At 43.6% G+C, this 23,033-nt stretch overlaps 1 protein-coding gene across 7 annotated transcripts in view; it reads right to left on the minus strand.

Moving 5' to 3' along the window:
• Window positions 1–23,033, minus strand: part of specc1la (sperm antigen with calponin homology and coiled-coil domains 1-like a) — a 307,162-nt gene that overhangs the window by 21,766 nt on the left and 262,363 nt on the right. For all 7 annotated transcript variants that reach the window (XM_072587016.1, XM_072587015.1, XM_072587014.1 and 4 more), the window contains exon 14: window positions 7,656–7,772. In XM_072587016.1, coding sequence (XP_072443117.1) covers window positions 7,656–7,772 — 117 coding nt within the window. The remainder of the gene's footprint in view (window positions 1–7,655; window positions 7,773–23,033) is intronic.

Here is a 23,033-nt window from a genome sequence, read left to right on the forward strand (position 1 = left end):
GGAGACCACTATCTTGGCAGCCAGGTTTGCTAGTGCTACAAGGGAGTGTTTAAACTAGATTGACAGGGGAATGGGATTCTCAATAGCAGGGAGGCAAGTGCGAGCCTCGAAGGAGCTAGAGTAATCAGACATAGTATGTTGAAGAGATAGGTCAGTCTGGAACACAACAAGGAGCACGGAATGCCTGGTGGATTAAACTGCATTTATTTCAATGCAAGAGGGCTGACAGGTAAGGCCGATGAACTTGGGGCGTGGCCAGGTACGTGGGACCGGGATATTATAGCCATTACAGAAACATGGCTAAGGGAGGGACAAGACTGGTAACTTAATGTGCCAGGGTACAAGTACTTCAGGTGGGACAGAGATGGTGGAAATAGGGGAGGCGGTGTTGCATTTTTGATGAAGGCGAGTACCACAGCAGTGGTCAAGATGAGATAACTGAAGGATCATCCAGTGAGGCCTTGTGGGTGGAGCTAAGAAATAAGAAGGAGATGGTGACGTTATTGGGGTTGTACTATAGGCCCCCAAATAGTCAATGGGAATTAGAGAAACAAATATGCAGGAAGACTGGGGAGACTTGCAGGAGCAATAGAGTTGTCTTCGTAGGGGATTATAACTTTCCTAACATATACCAGGACTGCCAGTGTGTTAAGGGCTTAGATGGGGTGAAATTTGTTAAGTGCATTCAGAAAAGTTTCCTCAAGCAGTACAAAGTGGGAAGGGGCAAAGCCTGACCTACTCTTGGGAAATAGAGCAGGACAGGTGACGGAGATGACAGTAGGGGAGCACTTTGGGACCAGTGACCATAGTTTTAGACAGGACCTTGCAGGGGTTGACAGGAGTAGTTTGTTTGGAGGCAAAGGGACCTCTGGCAAGTAGAAGGCCTTTAAAAGTGAGATAGCTTGAATTCAAGGTCTATATGTTCCTGTGAGGGTGAAGGGCAAGGTTGGCAGGAATAGGGAACCCTGGATGACAAGAGATATTGAGGCTTTGACCAGAAAAAAGGAGGCATGGCTCAGGCACAGGCAGCTGGGATCATGGGAATCCCTGGAGGTATAAAGAGGATACAGGAGTTTACTGAAGAAGGAAATTGGAGGGTGAACAGGGGGCACGAGGTAGTCTTGGCTGAGAAGATTAGGGTGAATCCAAAGAGATACTTTAAGTATATTAAAGGAAAAAGAATATCTAGGGAGGGAATAGGACCCCTCAAGAGCCAGAGTGGACAGGAGATGGGCAAGGTCCTCAATGAATATTTCTCCTCTATGTTTGCCATGGAGAAAGACAAAGACTTGGGAACTTGCTAAAGTTAGTGGTGGTATCTTGAGGGCATTCCATATCACATTAGAGGACATTTTGGATGTATTAGAATGTGTGAAGATGGATAAATCTCCTGGTCCTGACCACATATATCCAAGGACCTTGCAAGAGGCTAGAGAAGAAATTGCAGTGGCCCTGGCAGATATTTTTGCATCATCATTAGCCCCAGGTGAGGTCCTGGAAGACTGGAGGGTATTGAATGATGTACCATTATTCAAGAAGGGCTGCTAAGGAAATTCTGGGAACTATAGGCATAAGATATACAAGCATTTAGAAAGACAGGGTTTGATTAGGAGTCGTCAGCATGGCTTTGTGAGTGGGAGAGCATGCCTCACAAATTTGTTCTTTGATGAAGTGACCAGGAAGATTGACAAGAGCAGGTAGTAGGTGTAGTCTATATGGATTTCAGTAAGGTCTTTGATAAGGTTTCACATGGTAGGCTGCTCTAGATAGTAGGGCGAGCTGCAAATTGGATTCAAAATTGGCTTAACGGTACAAAGCAGAGAGCAACAGTGGAAGGATGCTGGTTGGACTGGAGGCCTCTGACTAGTGGAGTGCCTCAGGATCGGTGCTGGACCCATTACTGTTTGTTATCTAGATCAATAATTTAGATGAGAATGTACAAGGCATATTTAGAAAGTTTGGTGATAGCACTAAAATAGGTGGTATTGTAGAGAGTGAGGAAGGTTATCAGAAATTGCAGCAGGACCTTGATCAGCTGGGGAAGTGGGCCAAGAAATGGCAAATGGAGTTTAATATAGATAAGTGTGAGGTCTTGCATTTTGGAAACTCAAATCAAAGTAGGAGTTTCATGATGAATGGTAGGGCCTTAAGTGTAGTGCAGCTGAGGGATAAAGTGGAGTCACAGGTAGACAGGGCAGTAAAGGAGCCTTTTGGCGCACTGGCCTTCATCAGCTAGGTCACGGAGTATAGAAGTTGGGATGTTATGTTGTAGTTATACGGGACGTTGGTGAGGCTGCTCTTGGAATATTGTGTTCAGTTTTCAAAGTTACAAATCATGCAACAAAAGTTATAGTCCAACAGGTGTAATTGGAAGCACTAGCTTTCAGAGCACTGCTCCTTCATCAGGTAGCTGTGTCAATGAAGGAGCAGTGCTCCAAAAGCTAGTGTTTCCAATTAAATCTGTTGGACTATAACCTGGTGTTGTGTGATTTGTAACTTTGTACACCCCAGTCCAACACCAGCATTGCCAAATTCAGTTATCAAGTTTGTTATGGGAAGGATGTTATTAAACTGGAAAGAGTGCAGAGGAAATTTACAAGAACGCTGCCTGGACTCAATGGTCTGAGTTATAGGGAAGAGGTTGGACAAGCTCTTTTCCTTACAGCGTAATAGGCTGAGGGGGGACCTTATAGAGGTGTGTAAGATCATGAGAGACAAAACCTTTACTCCCTCCCAGACCCCGCCCTTCTTAGTCCACCCGAGGAATCAACCTCCAACCATTTGACTGCAGAAGAAGCCAAAGCTACCAAGTTCTGATCTCACGTTTTCAACCCTTTCATCTCAGAAAAAGAAATCTTCAAGTAGGCGATATAACAGCAATAGACAATGTCTGCAATGATAACAGACTGTTCTTATTGTCATCATTATAAACATCTTTTGCTCGTACCTACTTTTAATCACTGTATCTGCATTTTAGGTAATCGCTGTAGCAATCGAAAAACTGAAAGAGAGCTAAATCAACCATACAAATTCACAGTTTACATACCAACCTGCAGACATTGGGACATTGGCACTTACTTCTTTTCATCAACAAAACCAATCCACTAGCTTATCACAATCAACATCACCATTTTGTTGTTGCATCCACTGCGACTTCCTTATTCACTTTCTCTTGCCTTTAGTAATTTTTTTTGAAGAAGCTACCCAATTTATAACTGTTTAATGGGCTGGTGAAAAGAACACTAGAGATCCCATGGACCGAGTGAAACGTAAAAAACAGCAAACTGATTCAATGGAAGCAACAGTAGTTTCAAAATGGGAAGGAGAAAATTTAGCAAGAGATATCATGGACATCCAAACATTTTAGGAAAAGGAGGATGGGCAAGAGGTTTAGGCCTCAAAAATAAATTTAAGTGACATTTGATTGAAAATAAGGAAATAAAGACTTAATAATGAATTGATCATGAAAGAAGAGGTAAAGGGTAAAGAAACCAGAGTTACGAGGAACACTAAATAAACTACAAAATAGGCAAATTCCCAAAAGTTTATTATTTTAATGCTAAATTAGTAATAGACATAAATGAGGATGTTTTAGTTATGATCTTCTGAAAATCTCTTTATTCATTACAATGTCTCCAATGTCACTCCATTGCTCAAGGACAAGGGGAAGAACACAAATTACTGAACTGTGACAATAGGGAAACGGTGTCTGTGAGCATTTGGATAAATACGAACAGATTATTGGAAAAATAGTAGTAGATCACAAAGTTCCTTAAGGTTATTCCACCATTCAAAGAGATCACAGGGATCCTGTCTCAATTTCTAAAGGGTAAATCATGTCTAAATAATCCGTCTAAACTTTCTAAGTAGCTCACCGATGATGTAGATAAGGGACTGGATTTTATGAGATATCATGATTTCCCCCTCCCCAACACTCACAGCTGGGAGGCTGCCAATGACAATACCAATTGCCCAACTACCTTCGATATTTGGCAGGACTATGGTGTAGTGGGAATGTCACTGGACTAGAAGTCTAAGAAGATTGTCCCTAGAACAGTAATTCAGAGAGGCAGGTAATATTCTGGGTAGCCGTGTTCAAATCCCACCATGACTGATACTAACATTTGAATTTAATAAAAAATCTCAAATTGGGCTGGTACAGTGACTCATTGGTCCCTCACAGCGCCAGGGACCCAGGTTCAATTCCCGTCTAGGGTGACTGTCTGTGTGGAGTTTGCATATTCTCCCCGTGTCTGTGTGCGTTTCCTCCCATGATCCAAAGATGTCCAGGTCAGGTGAATTGGCCATGCTAAATTGTCCATAATGTTCAGGGATGTGTAGGCTCGGTGCATTAGTCAGGGGTAAATATAGTGTAGGGGAATGGGTCTGGGTGGGTTACTCTTCGGAGGGTCGATGTGGACTTTTTGGGCCGAAGGGCCTGTTTCCAGACTGTAGGGATTCAAATTCTAATTCAAAACAAAGTCTAAATGATTACCAGGAAACCATGGTCAGTTATCAAAAAAAAATCTGGCACACGAACGCCCTTCAGGAAACTTACTTAGTCTGACTTACCTGTGACTTCAGATGTACAGAAATGCTGATGCTTCTTAACTGCCTTTTAAAATAGCCAAGCAAGTTGCTCAATTGTATCAACTCACTTAAAAAGTCTCAAAAATGGAATAAAATTGGATGACAGTCTGACATTGACTTTGGCATCAGAAACAGCAATATCAAACTCAGCTGCCCTGTAGACCTTGCAAATCTTTCTTATCAACATCTGGGGGCTAGTGCTAAAATTTGCAGAATTTATCACAGACTAGTCAAGCAGTAGCTTGAAATGGTCTTACTCTCAGAAATATACTTCACAGGTCATGTCCCAGGGAACACCAAAACCATCCCTAGGTATGTCCTGTCTCACTGTTGGGCAGACTCAGCAGAAATGGGTGCACGATTTTATACAGTTGGGAGGGAATTGCCCTAACAGTCCTCAACATTCACTGTGGATCACTTTCCCAAGTCAAAGAAAACTTGAAGGAAGCATGGAGAGTAGCAAAGGTGCACAGGATGGATTTTGTGGAGGATTTCAACGTTCAACATTAAGAAAGGCTTCGCAGCAGAACTACTGACAAAGCCAGTTGGGTTCTAAAGAATGTTGCTCCTGGATTGGATCTGTGGCAGGTGGTAAGAGAAACAAGGAGGAAGAAAAACATACTGGACGTCATCTCTCTCAGCTATCTACTTCGGATACACCTGTCGGAGTGACCACAGCACACAGTCCCTTCCAATTGTTGTGTGGTACTATCTTCACACTAAATGGGATAAGCTTCAAATAGATCGAGCAACTCAGAACTGAGTGTCCACGAGTCATTGTGGGCCATCACCAGTCGCAGAATTGTACTGCAACACAATCTACAACCTCATGGCACAGCAAATTCGCTAGTTAGTCATTAATAGCAAAGCCAAGCAATCAACCCTGGGTCAATGAAGAGTGCAGGAGGGCATATGAGAAGCAGCGCCAGGAACACCTAACAATGAGATGTCAATCTGAACCTACGAAACAGGTCTACTTGTGTGTCAAACAGCATAAGCAGTAAGCGATAGGTAAAGCTAAGCAAGTCCACAATCAACGGATCAGATCTAAGCTTTGTAGTTCTACCACATCCAAATCCAGATCTAGTTGGGAATGGAATTAAACAATTCACTGGAGGTGGCAGCTCCACAAATATCTCCAACCTCACTGATAGGGGAGCTCAGCACAACAGTGCAAAAGACAAGCTGAAGCACTCACAACAATCTCATTAGAAATGCCGATCCATCACAATTTCCTCCACAATTCTCCAACATCACAGATGTCAGTATTTTCACTTCACTTCAAGAACTGGCTGAAGGCATTGGATACTGTAAAAGCCATGGGTTCTGACAACATTTAAGCAATTTTACTGAAGTCTGGTACTCCAGAGGCAGGGACAGTATCATTGCACTATAAGAGCCCCAGTTCCTCAGGGCAGATATTTTCTAATCAAACTGTTCAGGGATGCTGTTACACACCTCTGGAACAGATAGAACTTGAATGTGAGCCTCCTGTCTCTGAGATAGGGACATTAGCATTGCACCATATGGAGCCAGTTCCTCAGGGCAATGTCCTAGGCCTAACCATCTTCACCTGCTTCATCAATGACCCTTCATCCATCACTGCATCGTTGATGATTATGCACTGCTGAGCATGATTCAAGACTCCTGAGACACTGAAGTAGTCCTTGTTCATATGCAGTAAGACTGGGACAATATCTGGGCTTAAGCTGACAAGTGGGAATTAACATTGGTGTGACACAACTGCCAGGCAATGACTATCTCTAACAAGACAGAATCTAATCAGTGCCCCGTGACACTCAATGGCATTAACACTGCTGAATCCTGCACTATCATCCCAGGTTTACCATTAACAGGAAACTGAACTGGACCACCTATATAAATACTGTGGCTACAAGAGCAAGTTAGAGATTAGGAACCTGTAGTGAGTAACTCATCTCATGACTCCCCAAACCTTACCCAACACCGACACTACATAAGTCAGAAGTGTGATGAAATATAGAACGAGTGCAGTCTTAACAATACTCAAGAAGCTTTACACCACCAAGGAAAAAGCGGCCCACTTAATTAGCTCCACATCCAGAAACTTACGCCACCACTGACACTCAGTAGCAGCAGTGTGTACTATCAAAAAGATACATGGCAGAAATTCACCAAGGCTGCATAGACAACACCTTCTAAACCCAGTACCAACGCCATCTGGAAGGACAAGAGCAGCAGAGATATGGGAAGACCACCATCCCCTCTAAAGCTGCACACCATCCTGACTTGGAAAGTGCCCTTCCTCCATTGTTGCTGAGGGAAAATTCTAGAAACTCCCCTTAATGGCTTTGTGGTCTACCTACACCAAATGGACTGAAGCAGTTCAAGGAAGCAGCTCACCAAACCTTCTCAAGGACAATTAGTGATGGTATTACACATACAATGATATTACAATGATATTACACATCCCTGATGTTACAATGATATTACAATGATATTACACATCCCTGAATGAGTTTTCAAAAACAGTCACGTGAGCTCCTCATGGTTTGTTGATGACAATCTGGTATTATAGGCCTCTCATTTTGGACCTCCCCAACTGACAGAATTCTCACAGGCCACATTCCTGAATATTTTATACTGATGCCTCATCTTTTAATTCTTATTAAATAACTTGGATGAAGAACCAGCTGCATATCCAAATTTGCTGATGATATTGAATGGTGGGGGGGGGGGCGGTTTGCAGCATCATGTTGGAGCTGGGAACAGCACGTTGCTGAGGGGCATTAATACGTTAAGGGCACACGCAAACCTGATTCATCAAACAGTGATTCTTGAAATAGCCAACCACTTGGTGCATGGGACAAGTTGTGTCAACTCTGTGACATTCACTTCAAGGTTATCAGGATTGTGTAAAAATACCAGGTTTTGAGTCAAGAGAGGAATGTGCCAAAATACTGCTAAAATAAATAAGTTTAAAACATGCATTTTGAAAACTATAGAGGGCATGCATTGCACACAGAAATCAAGAAAACCCTTTAATCTTCACATTACGTGAAGCAATCAATAGATGGCAATTTTACCTTATCTTGACTGTTCAGTTCCTGGTATGGGATGTGTGCTGGAAGATATGTATGAAGCACAGCACAGAATGCAAGACCATCATTCCAACTACTGCTGAAGTTTGTGATGTCAATATTCTGTGGTGGGAGAGGGGAGTGAAGACAAAAACAGAGATTTTCGATTATACTGTATTAATGATAAAATATAAAAATCTTGCCCATACCTTTTGAATTTTTCACAAAATTTCTGGGTGGATCACACTTGAACTCTAATCAAACATGATGCCATATCTCATTTCTGGGGCAGTTACACAACTGAATCCATCCTTCCATTGTCTCAGCAAATGTATACAAAGAACAATACAGCACAGGAAACAAGCCCTTCAGCCCTCCAAGCCTGCACCGATACATTTTGCCGTTCCAAACTAAAATTGTCTTCACTTCGAGAATTTGTACCCTACTCTTGTATTTGTCCAGGTGCTTCTTGAATGTTGCTATTGTGTCTGCTTCCACCATTTCATTTGGCAGTGTGTTCCAGGCATTCACCACCTTTTGTGTGAAAAATTTGCCTTGCACATCTCTGTATCCCCTGGTAATTGATCCCTTCACCCTAGGGAAAAGCCTCATACTTTCCACTCTATGCATGCCTTTCATAACCTTATAGAGTACTATTAGGTTGCCCTTAAACTCCTGTGCTCCAGTGAAAACAAACCCAGTCTATCCAACCTTTCTTTACAGCTAAAATTCTCCATACCAGGTAACATCCTGGTAAACGTAGGACAAATAGGAAGAAAATTAGCCACCAGGATACACAAACACCAGCTAGCCACAAAAAGACACGACCCTCTCTCCCTCGTAGCCCGACACATGGATTAAAAAAGCCACCATTTCGACTGGGACAACACATCTATCCTGGGACAGACTAAACAAAGACATGCCAGAGAATTCCTAGAGGCCTGGCACTCCAACCACAACGCCATAAACAAACACATAGATCTAGATGCCATCTATCAACCCCTCAGAAAACGAACAGGAAATGACATCACCACAAACCCCAGGAACCCCATCCAGGACAAACATATAAATAGAAAGCAGGAGACAACAGCTTCGCTTCACTTGGAGGTCGCCACTGATGATGTTACCTAGCCAGGTAATGAAACATCTGGATATCAAACCTACAGCTCAGCGAGCAAACCTACACCCTAATCCTGGTAAACCTTTTCTGTACACTCTCCGAAGCACCCACTTCCTTCTGGTAGTGTGGTGACCAGCACATTATGCAATATTCTGAGTGTGGCCTAACTAAAGTTCTATAAAACTGCAGCATAACTTGCCTCAATGAAGGCAAATATGCCATAGGCCTTACTATCTTTGCTGCCACCTTCAGTGATCTGTGGAGCTGCACACCCAGATCCCTCTGCATATCAATACTCCTAAGGGTTCTGCCATTCACTGTATAATTACCACCTGCACTTGACCTTCCAAAGTGCATCACCTCACATTTGTCCAGATTAAACTCCATCTGCCATATTTCTGCCCATGCCTCCAACTGATCTATATCCTGCCGTATCATCTGGCAATCCTCCTCACTATCCACAACGCCCCCAATCTTTGTATTATCCATGAACTTACTAAGTCGACCAGCCAAGTTTTCCTCTAAATAATTTATGTAGACCACAAACAGCAGAGGCGAAAGTGAGTACTTCAGATGCTGGAGATTAGACTCAAGGGTGTGTTGCTGGAAAAACACAGCAGGTGGTATTCCACAGGGATCAGTGCTCGGACATCTGCTGTTTGTGGCATCCAAGGAGCAGGAAAATCAACCGTTTCGGGCATGAGCTCTTCATCAGGCTCCTGATGAAGTGCTTTTGCCCAAAAAGGTCAATTGTCCTGCTCCTCAGATGCCACAAACAGCAGATGTCCGAGCACTGATCCCTGTGGAGTACCACTAGTTACAACCTTCCATTCCAAAAAGCATCCTTCCACTGCTACCCTCTAGCTTCTATGACTAAGCCAGTTCTGTATCGATTTTGCCTGTTCACTCCTGATACTATGTGACTTCTTCATCTTTTGTAACAGTTTGCCATGGGGAACCTTGTCAAAGGCTTTACTGAAGTCTACGTAGCCAACATCAACCACTTTTCCGTCAATCATCTTTGTCACATCCTCAAATAACTCAATCAAGTTAATGAGGCAAAATCTCCCCTGCACAAAACCATGCTGTCTACCGCCAGTCAGTCCATTTGCTTCTAAATGTATATAGATCTTCCCCTGGAGAATTTTTTCCAATAATTTCCTTACCACAGACATGAGACTCACAGACTTGTCATTTCTCTGATTATCCCTGCTACCCTTCTTAAATAATAGGACAACATTGGCTATTCTCTGGGACCTCACCTGTGGCCAAACAGGATACAAAGATGTCTGTCAACGTGCCAGCAATTTGTTCTCTTGTCTCTCAATATTCTGTGATAGTTTCCATCAGGACCTGGGGTCTTATCTACCTTAAAACCTTTTAAGACACACAACATATCTTCCTTTTTAACAGCAACTTGGCCGAGAAATTCAACACTCCCTTCCCTGAGATCATCCTGTACCAATTCCTTCTCTTCGGTGAATACCAACACAAAGTCTTCATTTAGGTCCTCACCCATTTCTTATGGCCCCACACATAGATTCCTTCCTTTGTCCTTGAGTGAGCCAACTCTTTCCCTGGCTACCATCTTTCTTTTTATATATGCATAAAAAGCCTTGGGGTTCTTAATCCTGTTTGCAAATGACTTTTAATGACCCCTTTTAACCCTTCCAATTCCTTGTTTAAGTTCTTTCCTACTTTCCTTATATGCTTCAAGGATTTTGTTGGTTCTCATCCTCCTGGACCTTATGATTGCTTCCTTTTTCTTTTTGACCAGGGTCATACATCCTGAATGGTCCTTATAAATTCTGCTCTATCCAAGCCCCTAGCATGAAGTGAGTACCAGTCAATAAAGGGGAAGTTAAAATTACCCACCCACAACAGCCCTGCTTTTTTTTCCACATCTTTCCAAAATCTATCTACATTCTCTCTTCACTATCTCCCATTGGCTGTTGGGAGGCCTGTAGTATAACCCAACATTGTGATTTTCCCTTTCCTATTCTGGAGTTCTATCTTTATTGCCTCACTGCACCAGTTTTCTGATCTAGCCTCCCTTGGTACAGCTGTGAGATACTCCTTTATCAGTAATACAACCTGCCCACCCCTTTTACATCCCGTTCTGCCACACCTGAAGCATCTACATCCTGGGACATTCAGCTGCCAGTCCTGTCCCTCTTTCAGCCAACTCTCTGTAATCATAATGATGTCATAGATCCAAGTACTAACCACAGCTCTAACTTCATTTACCTCGCTTATTATACTTCTCGCATTGAAACACATGCATTTCAGACCACCTCCTCTGCTCTTTTCAGCAGCATTTCCCTGCCTGCTCTTGTTCCTAGTCATGTTTGCCTTGGCTTCTCTCTCTCTCTCTCTCTCTCAATTTCAGCATCTACTGCCCTACTGCTCTGGTTCCCAGCTCCCTGCCACACAAGTTTAAACCCTCCCCAACTACTCTACCAAGTAACTCCCACCAAGGAGATCAGTCTCACTCCTGCCCAGATGTAACCTGTCCAATTTGTACACATCCCACCTGCCCCAGAACTGGTCCCAAAGCCCCATGAATCTGAAACCCATCCCCTCACACCGTCTTTTCAACCACATGTTCATCCTATATATCCTGCTGTTTTTACTCTGACTAGCTTGTGACACTGGTAGTAATCCTGAAATAACTACTGTTGAGGTCTTACATTTCAACTTTCTTCCTAGTTTCTGCTTCCTATATTCTGCTTTTAGGACATCAACTTTTTTTTTTAAACCTATCTCGCCCGTACCAATGTGCACCACAGCCACTAGCTGTTCAGCATCCCTCTCCAGAATGCCCTGCAACCGCTCAGAGAATCCAAGACCCTAGCACCAAGGAAATAACAAACCATCCTGAATTTGTTTGCAGCCTATCTGTTCCCTGTATGATTGAATCCTCGACAACTATAGCATTTTTATGCCTATCTCTCCCACCTTCTGCAGCAGAACCAACCATGGTGATATGAATTTGGCTGCTGCTGCTTTCATAAGAGGTCATTCCCCTCACAACATTCAAAACGGTATATCTGTTTTGCAGGGGAATAGCCACACGAGATTCCTGCACTGCCCACTGAGAGCAGTGGTCACCCACTCCCTTCCTGCCTGTGGAGTCTAAGTTCGTGGTGTGACCACCTATTTATACGTGCTATCAATGACATTCTTTGCCTCGTGTATGTGCAAGCATATCTGATGAAAATCAAAACTTGTACATTTGACAGAAAGAATAAACAGCCTACAATTCATTGTTAACTTATAGATCAAATTTATTTTCAGCTCTGACAGTAAATTACTGTTACAAACACACAGACCTTCTCATCATCCCTTCCTTGTATGAGGAATCATTTTATCTATAATTTACATCATGTATTGCCATCATGGAAGATGAGCACAAAGTACCTCATGAACCAAGGCTGATCTAAATGACTGAAGAACAAGCCACTCAAATTTAATTTGTTTTATAGTGCAGCAAGTCTAATGTCAGAATCTTAAAAAAACCTCAAACGTCGACGATCCTACCTTTTTGTCTAATATCCATTGTAACCCCACTCAAAAGAATCTCTCTGAGAGATACACTGAAATTATATAACAGCCTCAATAGTAGGATTGCCAATCTGGATGTATTCCTGGAGATTTGACCATGTACCTCATCTCCAACCCCACAATTTGTAGTGATGTAAACTGTGCTGCAATCATAGATTCACACAGTACAGAGAAAACCCTTCAGCCCATCAAGTCTGTATGGTCAAAAATAAACTACTACCTACACTTGTCCCTTAACACAATGTTATGGCACTTCAACTGTTCATCCAAGTACTATTTAAAAGGTTGTGAGGTTACCTGCCTTAACTAACTTCTCAGGCAGTGTATTCCAGACCTACCACTCTCTGGGTGAAAATGTTTTTCCTCAAAATCCCCTCTCAATCTCCTACCCTTTACTTTAAAATTATGTCCCCTTGTTCCCAAACCTTCGACTAAGGAAAACAGATGCTTTCTATCCAGGAGAAAGTGAGTACTGCAGGTGCTGGACATTAGAGTCACGAGTGTGTTGCTGGAAAAGCACAGCAAGTCAGGCAGCATCCGAGGAGCAGGAGAGTCAACGTTTTGGACAAAAGCCCTTCATTAGGAATGAGGCTGGAAGCCTCGGAGGTGGAGAGATAAATGGAAGGTGGTGTCCCGGGTGGTGGTGGTGGTGGTGGGGGGGGCGGGGTGAAGGTAGCTGAGAGTACAATAGGTGGATGGAGCTGGGGGTAAAGGTGACAGGTAGGAGGGGAGGACAGAGAGGTGGGAAGAAATATGGAGAGATTGGACAGATCATGAGGACGGTGCGGAGCTGGAAGGTTGGAACTGGGGTAAGGTGGGGTGGGGGGAAATGAGGAACTGGTGAAATCCACTTTGATGTCATGGGGTTGGAGATTCCTGAGGCTGAAGATGAGGTGTTCTTCCTCCAGGTAAGGGAGTGGCGGTGGAGGAGGCTCAGGACCTGCATGACTTCAACAGAGTGGGAGGGGGAGTTGATGTGTTTGCCACGGGGCGGTGGGGTTGGTTGGTGCAGGTGTCCCGGAGATATTCTCTAAAGCGTTCTGAGAGTAGGCGTTTTGTCTCCTCAATGTAGAGGAGACTGCATCGGGAGCAAAGCATACAGTAAATGACGTGTGGATGTGCAGGTGAAACTTTGATGGATGTGGGGTGGAAGGCTCCTGTGGGGCCTTTGACGGAGCTGGGGGGTGGGGGGGAGATGGTGTGGGCGTAAGTTTTTGCAATTCCTGCGGTGGCAGGGGAAGGTGTCGGGAGGGGATGGTGGGTTGTTGGGGGGTGTGGCTCCTCCCCTCCCAGGATCTTTCCCCTCCTCAGTAGGAATTGCAAAACCTGCGCCCACACACCTCCCCCACCCCACCACCGTACAAGGACCCAAAGGAGCCTTCCACATCCATCAAAGTTTCACCTGCACTTCCACACGTCATTTACTGTATGTGTTGCTCCCGATAGAGTCTCCTCCACATCGGGAAGACAGAATGCCTCCTTGCAGAGTGCTTCAGAGGACATCGCTGGGACACCTGCACCAACCAACCCCACCACCCATGGCCGAACACTTCAACTCCCCCTCCCACTCTGCTGAGCTCATGCAGGTACTGGGCCTCCTCCACTACCACCTGACGCCTGGAGGAAGAATGCCTCATCTTCTGCCTCAGGACTGTCCAACCCCAGGACATCAATGTGGGTTTCACCAGTTTCCTCATTTCCCCTACCTCCATCTAACCCCAGTTCCAACCTACCAGCTCAGCACCGTCCTCATGACCCATCCAATTTGTCCATCTTCCTTCCTGTCCATCCGCTCCACCCTCCCCTCCGACCTATCACCTTTAATCCCACCTCCATCCACCTATTGCACTCTCAACTACCTTCCCCCAGCCCACCCCCCCTCCCATTTATTCCTCCACCCTTGAGGCTCCCAGCCTCATTCCTGGTGAAGGGCTTTTGCCCAAAACGTCAATTCTCCTGCTCCTCAGATGTTGCCTGAACTGCTGTGCTTTTCCAGCACCACACTCTTGATTGCTTTCTATCCACCTTGTTCTCAGCTCCATAGTCTAATATACCTCAATCAGGTTCCCTCTCACCATTTCTGCTGCTAAAAAAACCCCAAGCTTATCCAGCCTCTCTTCATAGCTGAAATGCTCTAACCCAGGCAACATCCTGGTGAAATCCCTCACCATCCCCTTCAGTGTAATCAAATCCTGCCTATAGTGTGGTGACTAGAACTGCACATAGTACTTCTACTGTGACCTAACCAAAGTTCTGTATACCTTTTACTCACTGGGATATATCTTTGCTGTGAGTTACAAACTACTTTTTTTGTTTAAAAACATCTGCCATTGTTCAGTAGTTGCCTTTCCCAGTCTATTCCACCTAATTCTATCTTTATTCCTGTGTAATTATCCTTAATTAAGTTTAGCACAGTTGTCCTGATCAAAGTTTCCCATTCACAAACTAAATGCTAAATTCTACTACATTATGGTCACTATTACCAAGGGATCTCTTATTGTAAACCTGCTTCATTATACATTTCCAGATCCAAGAAAGCCTGAAGCCAATTAAATCCACAACAGATAAAAGCGAATTACTGCAGATGCTGGAATCTGAAACCAAAAGAGCAAATGCTGGAAAATCTCAGCAGGTCTGGCAGTATCTGTAAGGAGAGAAAAGAGATGACATTTCGAGTTTGACTGACCCTTTGTCAAAGCTTGAAACGTCAGCTCTTTTCTCTCCTTACAGATGCTGCCAGACCTGCTGAGACTTTCCAGCATTTTCTATTTTGGTAAATCCACAACGTCTTAGTTAGAGATCTGTAGCACAGAAAAAAAGCCCACCCATCCAGTGTTTTTGAGAGTTATGGATGCAACCACGTAACTACTCTAATCCCAATTTGTAGCCCTCATAGCTTTGAATGCCTTGGCATTGCAAGTGCATATTTAAATATTCTAAAATATTTAATGAGGGTTTCTGCCTTTACCACCCTCACAGACAGTGAGTTCCAGATTCCCACCACTTTCTGGGTGAAAAAGCATTTCTTCAAATCTTCCTGCCCCTTCCCTCAATCTATGCCCCCAGTTAGTGATCCCCTCAAAGGGAAAAGTTCCTTCCTGTCTCGTCTATCTATGCTCCTCATTATTTTAAATACTCAATCATATCCTCCCTCAATCTCCTCTGCTCTAAGGAAAACAATCCCAGCCTGACTAATCTCTCCTTATAATGAAAACTTTTCAGCCCTGGTAAATCTTCTCTGCACCCTCAGCAGCGCAATCATATAACTCCTATAATGTGATTCCAGAACTGCACAGAATACTCTAGTGGTAGCCTAACCAATGTTTCAAACAATTCCAGTATAACCTCCCTGTTTTAAAACTCCCAAGTCTCGGTTAATGAGGCAAGTACACTATATGCCTTCTTAACCACTTTATTGACCTGCCCCCTGTTATCTTAGGGACTTGTCGACATACACACCTAGGCCCCTCTGATCCTCAGTGCCCCAAGCACTGACTTCTGCTGGACCTCACTAAAAACAACTTTGTGCCAGAAAATTGCCCCTGAACCATCATCTCTGCTTCCTGCCACTCAGCATGTTGGCCCATCACTCTCCATATTTCCTCCATGAATGCATCCCATTATTCTGAGATAGATTTACTTGAGAGTTTCTGCTCCCAGTCCATTCTGGCAAAAACATATCTGATCTCGTTAAAATCAACCTTCCCCAATTGAGAGTTTTGATGTCAAGCTCATCTTTGTCCTTTCCATAACAATCTCAGATTTAATGGAGTTATAAGTGCAGTCTGCAAAATGTTCTCCTGCTGATTTTTCAATCACATTTACTTCACTTGCAAATCACTTTCAGTCTCTGCCCTCTCATTCGCGATCAATTTAAAATGGGAAAACCTTTGCGCGATCTACTCTACCCAGATTTCTGCTTGATTTTCTTCTTTCCAAAGAGAATAGTGCCAACTTCTTCAATCTTCCTTTGTGACTGAAATTTTTCATCTCTAGACCCATTCTCAAAGCTCTCCATGCAGTCACATCCCCCCAGCTTGTTACCTAAAATTAAAACCAGGATCTTCTCCTCTCTTATGGACTATTATTTCAGGAAACTATCTCAAATTTTTCCAGGCGGTTGATTTTGTCAACTTGATTTTCAAACCTAAAGAAAGATTAAAATTACCCATGGTTAATGTACCTCTCCTTTTTATACACCCTCATTCTCTCCTGATTTATTCTCTGTCTTATGGAACAGCTACTGCTAGGGGGGTCAACTCCCACCAGTGTCTTCTCCTTCTCCTTGCTATTTCTTACCTCCACCCATATAAATGCTACATCATCTGATCCAAGATAATTTCTTGCGAATGTACCAATTCCATCTGATACGAACAAAGCCACCGCACTCTTTCTTGCCTGTCCCATCAAAAACTCACATACTCCTGAACATTTAGTTCCCAGCTTCGATCTCTTTGTAACCATGGCGCCAAAATGACTATAAAACCATACAACTAATCTATACTTATGTCATTAATTAATTTATTTTATTCTGAATACTAGACACATTCCAGTAAAAAGCCATTACTGCTGCCATTTAAATTGATGTCCTTATTTGCTGCTTTTCAAACTGATATACTTTGTCTCTTCCTGTCCCATATTAGGCGTCATTATGAAAACAGATGTCCTGCAGTGCCATCATATCCTTTCACTTTGCAGACTATGCATCTGAGCTCCCGAGAATGTGTTTTGTTAGAAAGAACAAGGACATAATAAAGGACATTGTTCTGAAAGGTGCAAAGGAGCAGGAAGACCTGGGTATAAATGTGCACAGGTCATTATTGTGGCAGGACAGGGAGACAGCACAGTTAATAAAACACACAGTATCCTAGACTTTACTATTAGTGGCATACAAGAATACAAGATCAGCGATGTTATGTTGAACCTGTATGAGACACTAGTTTTACAGAGTTGGAATTGTGTACAGTCTGGGCACCACAATGCAGGGAGAGTTTGCAGTAGAACTTTATGGGAATGATTCTGGTGATGAAAAACTTCAGTTATGAAGAAAGGAAGAAAAAGAAGATGAAGATGAAGAACATGACGAAGACGAAGAAGATTTACAGCCCAGGAACAGGCCCTTCGGCCCTTTAAGCCTGAGCCGATCCAAATGTACTGTCTAAACCTGTTGGTCAATGCCTAAGCATCTGTATCCCTCTGCTCCCCACCTACTCCTGCATCTGTCCAGACACATCTTAAATGAATCTACCGTGCCTGCCTCTACCACCTCTGCTGGCAACGCATTCCAAATGCCCACTACCCTCTGTGTGAAGTACTTACCACGTGTATCCCCCTTAAACTTTCCACCTCGCACCTTGAAAGCGTGACCTCTCGTTATTGAATCCTTCACCCTGGGAAAAAGCTTGTGTCTATCCACCCTGTCTATACCTTTCATGATTGTGTAAACCTCAATCAGGTTCCCCCTCAATCTCCTTTTTTCTAATGAAAACAAATCTAACCTACTCAATCTCTCTTCATAGCTAGCACCGTCCATACCAGACAACATCCTCGTAAACCTTCTCTGCACCCTCTGCAAAGCATCCACATTCCTTTGGTAATGTGCCAACCAGAACTGTACACAGTACTCTAAATGCATGTCTTGTACAATGTTAACATGACCTGCCAGCTCTAATACTCAATACCCCGTCCAATGAAGGCAAGCATACTCTATCCACCTGTGCAGCAACCTTCAGGGTACAATGGACCTGCACTCCCAGATCTCTCTGCCCATCAACTTCCCCCAAGGCTCTTCCGTTCATTGTATCATTAGCTCTAGAATTAGTCTTGCCTAAATGCATCACCTCATATTTTTCTGGATTGAAGACCATCTGCCACTTTTCCGCCCAACTCTCCAGTCTATCTATATCCTCCTGTATTCTCGGACAGTCCCTTATGCTTTCTGCTACTCCCCCAATCTTCGTGCCATCTGCAAACTTGCTGATCATACCAACAGTGCCCTCTTCCAGATCATTTATGTATATTACCAAATAACAGTGGCCCCAGCACTGACCCCTGTGGTACACCACCGGTCACCTTTCTCCATTTTGAGAAGCTCCCTTCAACTACTACTCTCTGTCTCCTGTTGCTCAACCAGTTCTTTATCCACCTAGCTGGAACACCCTGCACACCATGTGTCCTCACTTTCTCCATTCGTCTACTATGGGGAACCTTATCAAACGCTTTACTAAAGTCCATGTATATGACATCTACAGCCCTTCCTTCATCTATCAACTTGATCACTTCCTCGAAGTTGGTAAGGTACGATCTCCCCCACGCAAAACCATGTTGCCTATCACTGATAAGCCCATTCTTTTCTAAATATAAATAGAATCTATCCCTCAGTACCTTCTCCAGCAACTTTCCCACCACTGACGACAGGCTCACTGGTCTGTAGTTACCTGGAATATCCCTACGACCCTTCTTGCACAGGGGGACAACATGAGCCACCTTCCAGTCCTCCAGCACCTCACCTGTGTTTAAGGATGCCACAAAGATATCTGTCAGGGCCCCACCTATTTCCGTTCTCGCCTCCCTCAGCAACCTGGGATAGATCCCATCTGGTCCTGGGGATTTGTCCACCTTAGTAACCTCTAGCCTACCCAACACATCTTCCCTACTTATGCCAACATGATCAAGTCTAATCAAACTTCTATCTCTAATCTCAACATTCATCATCTTCTTCTCCTCAGTGAACACTGATGCAAAATAATCATTCAGAATCTCACCCAATCTCTCAGGTTCGACACACAGCCTTCCTTCGTTATACTTCAGTGGACCAGTGCTTTCTCTAGTTACCCGCTTGCATCGTATATAAGAATAAAATGCTTTGGGATTCTCCTTAATTCTGCTCGCTAAAGCTATTTCATGACACCTTTTAGCCCGCTTGATTCCTTGTTTTAGATATGTCCTACTCTTCTGATATTCTTCCAGGGCCCGTTCTGTTCTTAGCTGCCTAGCCCTTATGTACACTTCCCTTTTCCTCTTGGCTAGTCGTACAATTTCTCCTGTCATCCACGGTTCACGAATCTTGCCCTTTCTATCCTTTGCCTTCAATGGGACATGCCTATCCTGCACTATCTCTAACCTATCTTTGAAAGCCTCCCACATCTCAAATGTGGACTTCCCTTCAAATAGCTGTGTCTAATCCACATTTCCGAGCTCCTGTCTAATTTTGATATAATTGGCCTTGGCCCAGTTTAGTACTCTTAGGACCACTCTCTTCTTTATTTACGAGTATTCTAAAACTTACAGAATTGTGGTCACTGTTCCCAAAAAAATCCCCCACCGCAACTTCTACCACCTGGCCTGGCTCGTTCCCCAGTACCAGGTCCAATATGGTCCCTTCCCTCGTCGGACTATTGACTTACTGCTCTAGAAAACTCCCTGGTCACTTCTTACAAATTCCACCCCATCCAGAGAAGTTGAGAGAGAAGATCAAGAGGAAATCTGACCAAAATGTTCAAGATTTGGACAGCTTGGATAGAACAAATGTGGGAAAAGTTTTCCCACTTATAAAATGAATCAAGAACGCGAGGGCTCAGTTTTAAAATGAGAATTGGGAAAATTGCTTTTTCAGTCATGGTTAAATTTTGGCATAATTATTTATAAAATGATTATTTAAAAAGAAACAATTTGCAGGGCAACAGGGAAAACACAGCTGTTTAGTACTAAGTCATAATGCTCAGTTGGAGAGTCAGGTGCATACACGATTGCCAGAATGGCCGCCTTCTGCACTGTGACAATTCTGTGATTCCATAAAATTGTATGCCTTATGATTTGGTGAACAAGCTTGGGAGAGTCAGAAGCTGAGTAATTCGCCACAGAATCTCCAGCCTCTGACCTGCTCCTGCAGTCACAGTATTTGAATAGCTATTCCAGTAAAGTTTCCATAGTGAGATTGAGGTTGTTTATGCTGGGGTTGCAGTGATGGCAATTATATCAAATGCTGATTCTTTCTTATTGGGATAAATTTTGTTTGGTATTTCTGTGGCACTGGCAGCACGTTGGCACAGTGGTTAGCACTGCTGCCTCACAGCACCAGAGATCCGGGTTCAATTCCCGCCTCGGGCGACTGTCTGTGTGGAGGTTGCACATTCTCCCCGTGTCTGTGTGGGTTTCCTCCGGATGCTCCGGTTTCCTCCCACAATCCAAAGATGTGCAGGTTAGGTGAATTGGCCATGCTAAATTGCCCGGAGTGTTAGGTGTAGGGGAATGGGTCTGGGTGGGTTGCTCTTCGGAGGGTTGGTGTGGACTTGTTGGGCCAAAGGGCCTGTTTCCACACTGTAGGGAATCTAATCTGTAGGGAATCTAATCTACTAGGTAAAAACAATGACTGCAGATGCTGAAAACCAAATACTGGATTAGTGGTGCTGGAAGAGCACTATCTCTCCACACTTCAGGCTCACTGCCTTTATTCCTGATGAAGGGCTTTTGCCTGAAACGTCAATTTCGCTGCTCGTTGGATGCTGCCTGAACTGCTGTGCTCTTCCAGCACCACTAATCCAGAATCTAATCTACTTATCAGCCCAAACTTGGATGTGATCAAGGACTTGCTGTACATATGATTTGGATGATGAGAGACTTAACAAACAAGCCACGTCTTTTTCAATATATAGTTTGTTACATCACACTGTAAACTTTTGCTATAATTTCTGCGTCCTACAGTCTATACTCCACAACCACCTGATGAAGGAGCAGCACTCTGAAAGCTTGACCTTCCAAATAAACCTGCTGGACTATAACCTCGTGTTATATGATTTTTAATTTTGCTATACATAGACACTGACTGTTCCGGTAGCTGAGGAGTTACAAATGGTGCTGAACATTATGTAATCATGTGAACCTGGCAGCTAAAGTGAAGGAAAGACTGGCAGATCCTGAAGGCAATTATTTTCCTGCCAGATCCAGCTTACCAATGCCACTTAGGTACAATCTTCCTTCAAAACCCCCAGTCCCCTCTTTATGATTCTCTTTCCTCCTACTCTCCCCAGGTACTTCTTCCAACCTACTTCGATAGACAGATGAAGGAAAGCTCCTTTTCTGAATTTTCGCAGAAGGCCCACCTGTGGATGTAAAGAATGGCAACTGCTTTTCCTTTGCCAATGACTGCAAAATCCGTGCCATTCAATTGCCAGGTTCAGAATTACAGAGTGCTGCAGTAGTGGTTCTTGACTAAACACTGTCCACCCACAATTGATTATGGTTGCATCTCATTGCCAAGGATCTTGCATCACCCTGCTACCAGCTGGATGTTTTTAATGCTCCTGAAAGGATTTTGGCTCCTATAAACTGCCCATTGTTGCTTTGACAGATGTCCCCATATCATTAAAAAATAAGTAAACAGGCATTGCAATAGTAAATGTCAAACCCTTTTCATAAGCAGGTTCACTTAATGTTGCACAAAAACTCTCTTTTGTAACCTTTTGAGAATTACTCTACCGAGAGATGATGTCATCATACGTGTTGTGACACTCAGACATCACACGTACTATAAACAGCTGACTGGGAGCTGCTCAGAATTCAAAGGAGGGCTTTTTGAAATGGAAGACCTTTGTCACAGCATTTTCACTGTGTGTAGGAATTTAGTCTTAATATAGTCTCAGCTGCTTCAAAAGCTTAAATAATGATGGAAGGTTGTCAGTTCAAGTCAGGAAACTCGGCTGCTGCTGAAGTTATCTTCAAAGTAAGTTCATTGTGAGTTGATGTGTTGAGCTGTAGCTCATTGCTCATGTACTGTCAATCACTTAAATTCAATGCACAAGGATATTCTGTGAAATCACAACCTAGATCATTTGCATAAGCATTCAAAGCCATGTTGTTATAGGAGACTGTTGCACAGGAGACAGTGGTCTTCACTGTCTGCCAAAAGCTAACCATGTCCAAGCAAAACAGACTACTTCTTGCTCCCTCCAAGCTATATGTGACATTCACCAACAAGTCAGAACAATTCATTTTCAATTAGTAGAAACAATCCCAAACAAAACTCTGCTGTGAGCTAAAAGACAGAGTCTACTCTAACACTCATCATCAACTGCATGATCTCAACTTCTCATCAACCACAAACTCCGCAACATTTCACACACACACACAGTTCAACAAAGAGTCAGAACAGTTCCATTTCCAGTGACTAATCTTACCTTGTGATCCACAACTGTAAGTTGCCACTGGGAGACAAACATCATAGAACATGGAAAATTACAGCGCAGCACAGTCCCTTCAGCCCTCGATGTTGCACCGACCTGTGAAACCAATCTGAAGCCCATCTAACCTACACTATTCCATTCCCATCCATATGTCTATCCAATAACCATTTAAATGTCCTTAAAGTCGGTGAGTCTACTACTGTTGCAGGCCGTTCCATGCCCCAGTCCACTGAATAAAGTAACTACCTCTGATATCCTATATCTATCACCCCTCAATTTGAAACTATGCCTCCTCTTGCTATCCATCACCATCCGACGAAAAAGGCTCTTGATGTCCACCCTATCTAACCCTCGGAATATCTTAAACGTCTCAATTACGTCACCTCTCAACCTTCTTCTCTCTAATGAAAACAGCCTCAAGTCCCTCAGCCTTTCCTTCATAAGACCTTCCCTCCATACCAGGCAACATCCTAGTAAATCTACCCTGAACACTTTCCAAAGCTTCTGCATGCTTCCTAT

The sequence above is a fragment of the Chiloscyllium punctatum genome, chromosome 17, assembly GCF_047496795.1.
Source record: "Chiloscyllium punctatum isolate Juve2018m chromosome 17, sChiPun1.3, whole genome shotgun sequence".
In the NCBI taxonomy this organism is placed as follows: domain Eukaryota; kingdom Metazoa; phylum Chordata; class Chondrichthyes; order Orectolobiformes; family Hemiscylliidae; genus Chiloscyllium; species Chiloscyllium punctatum.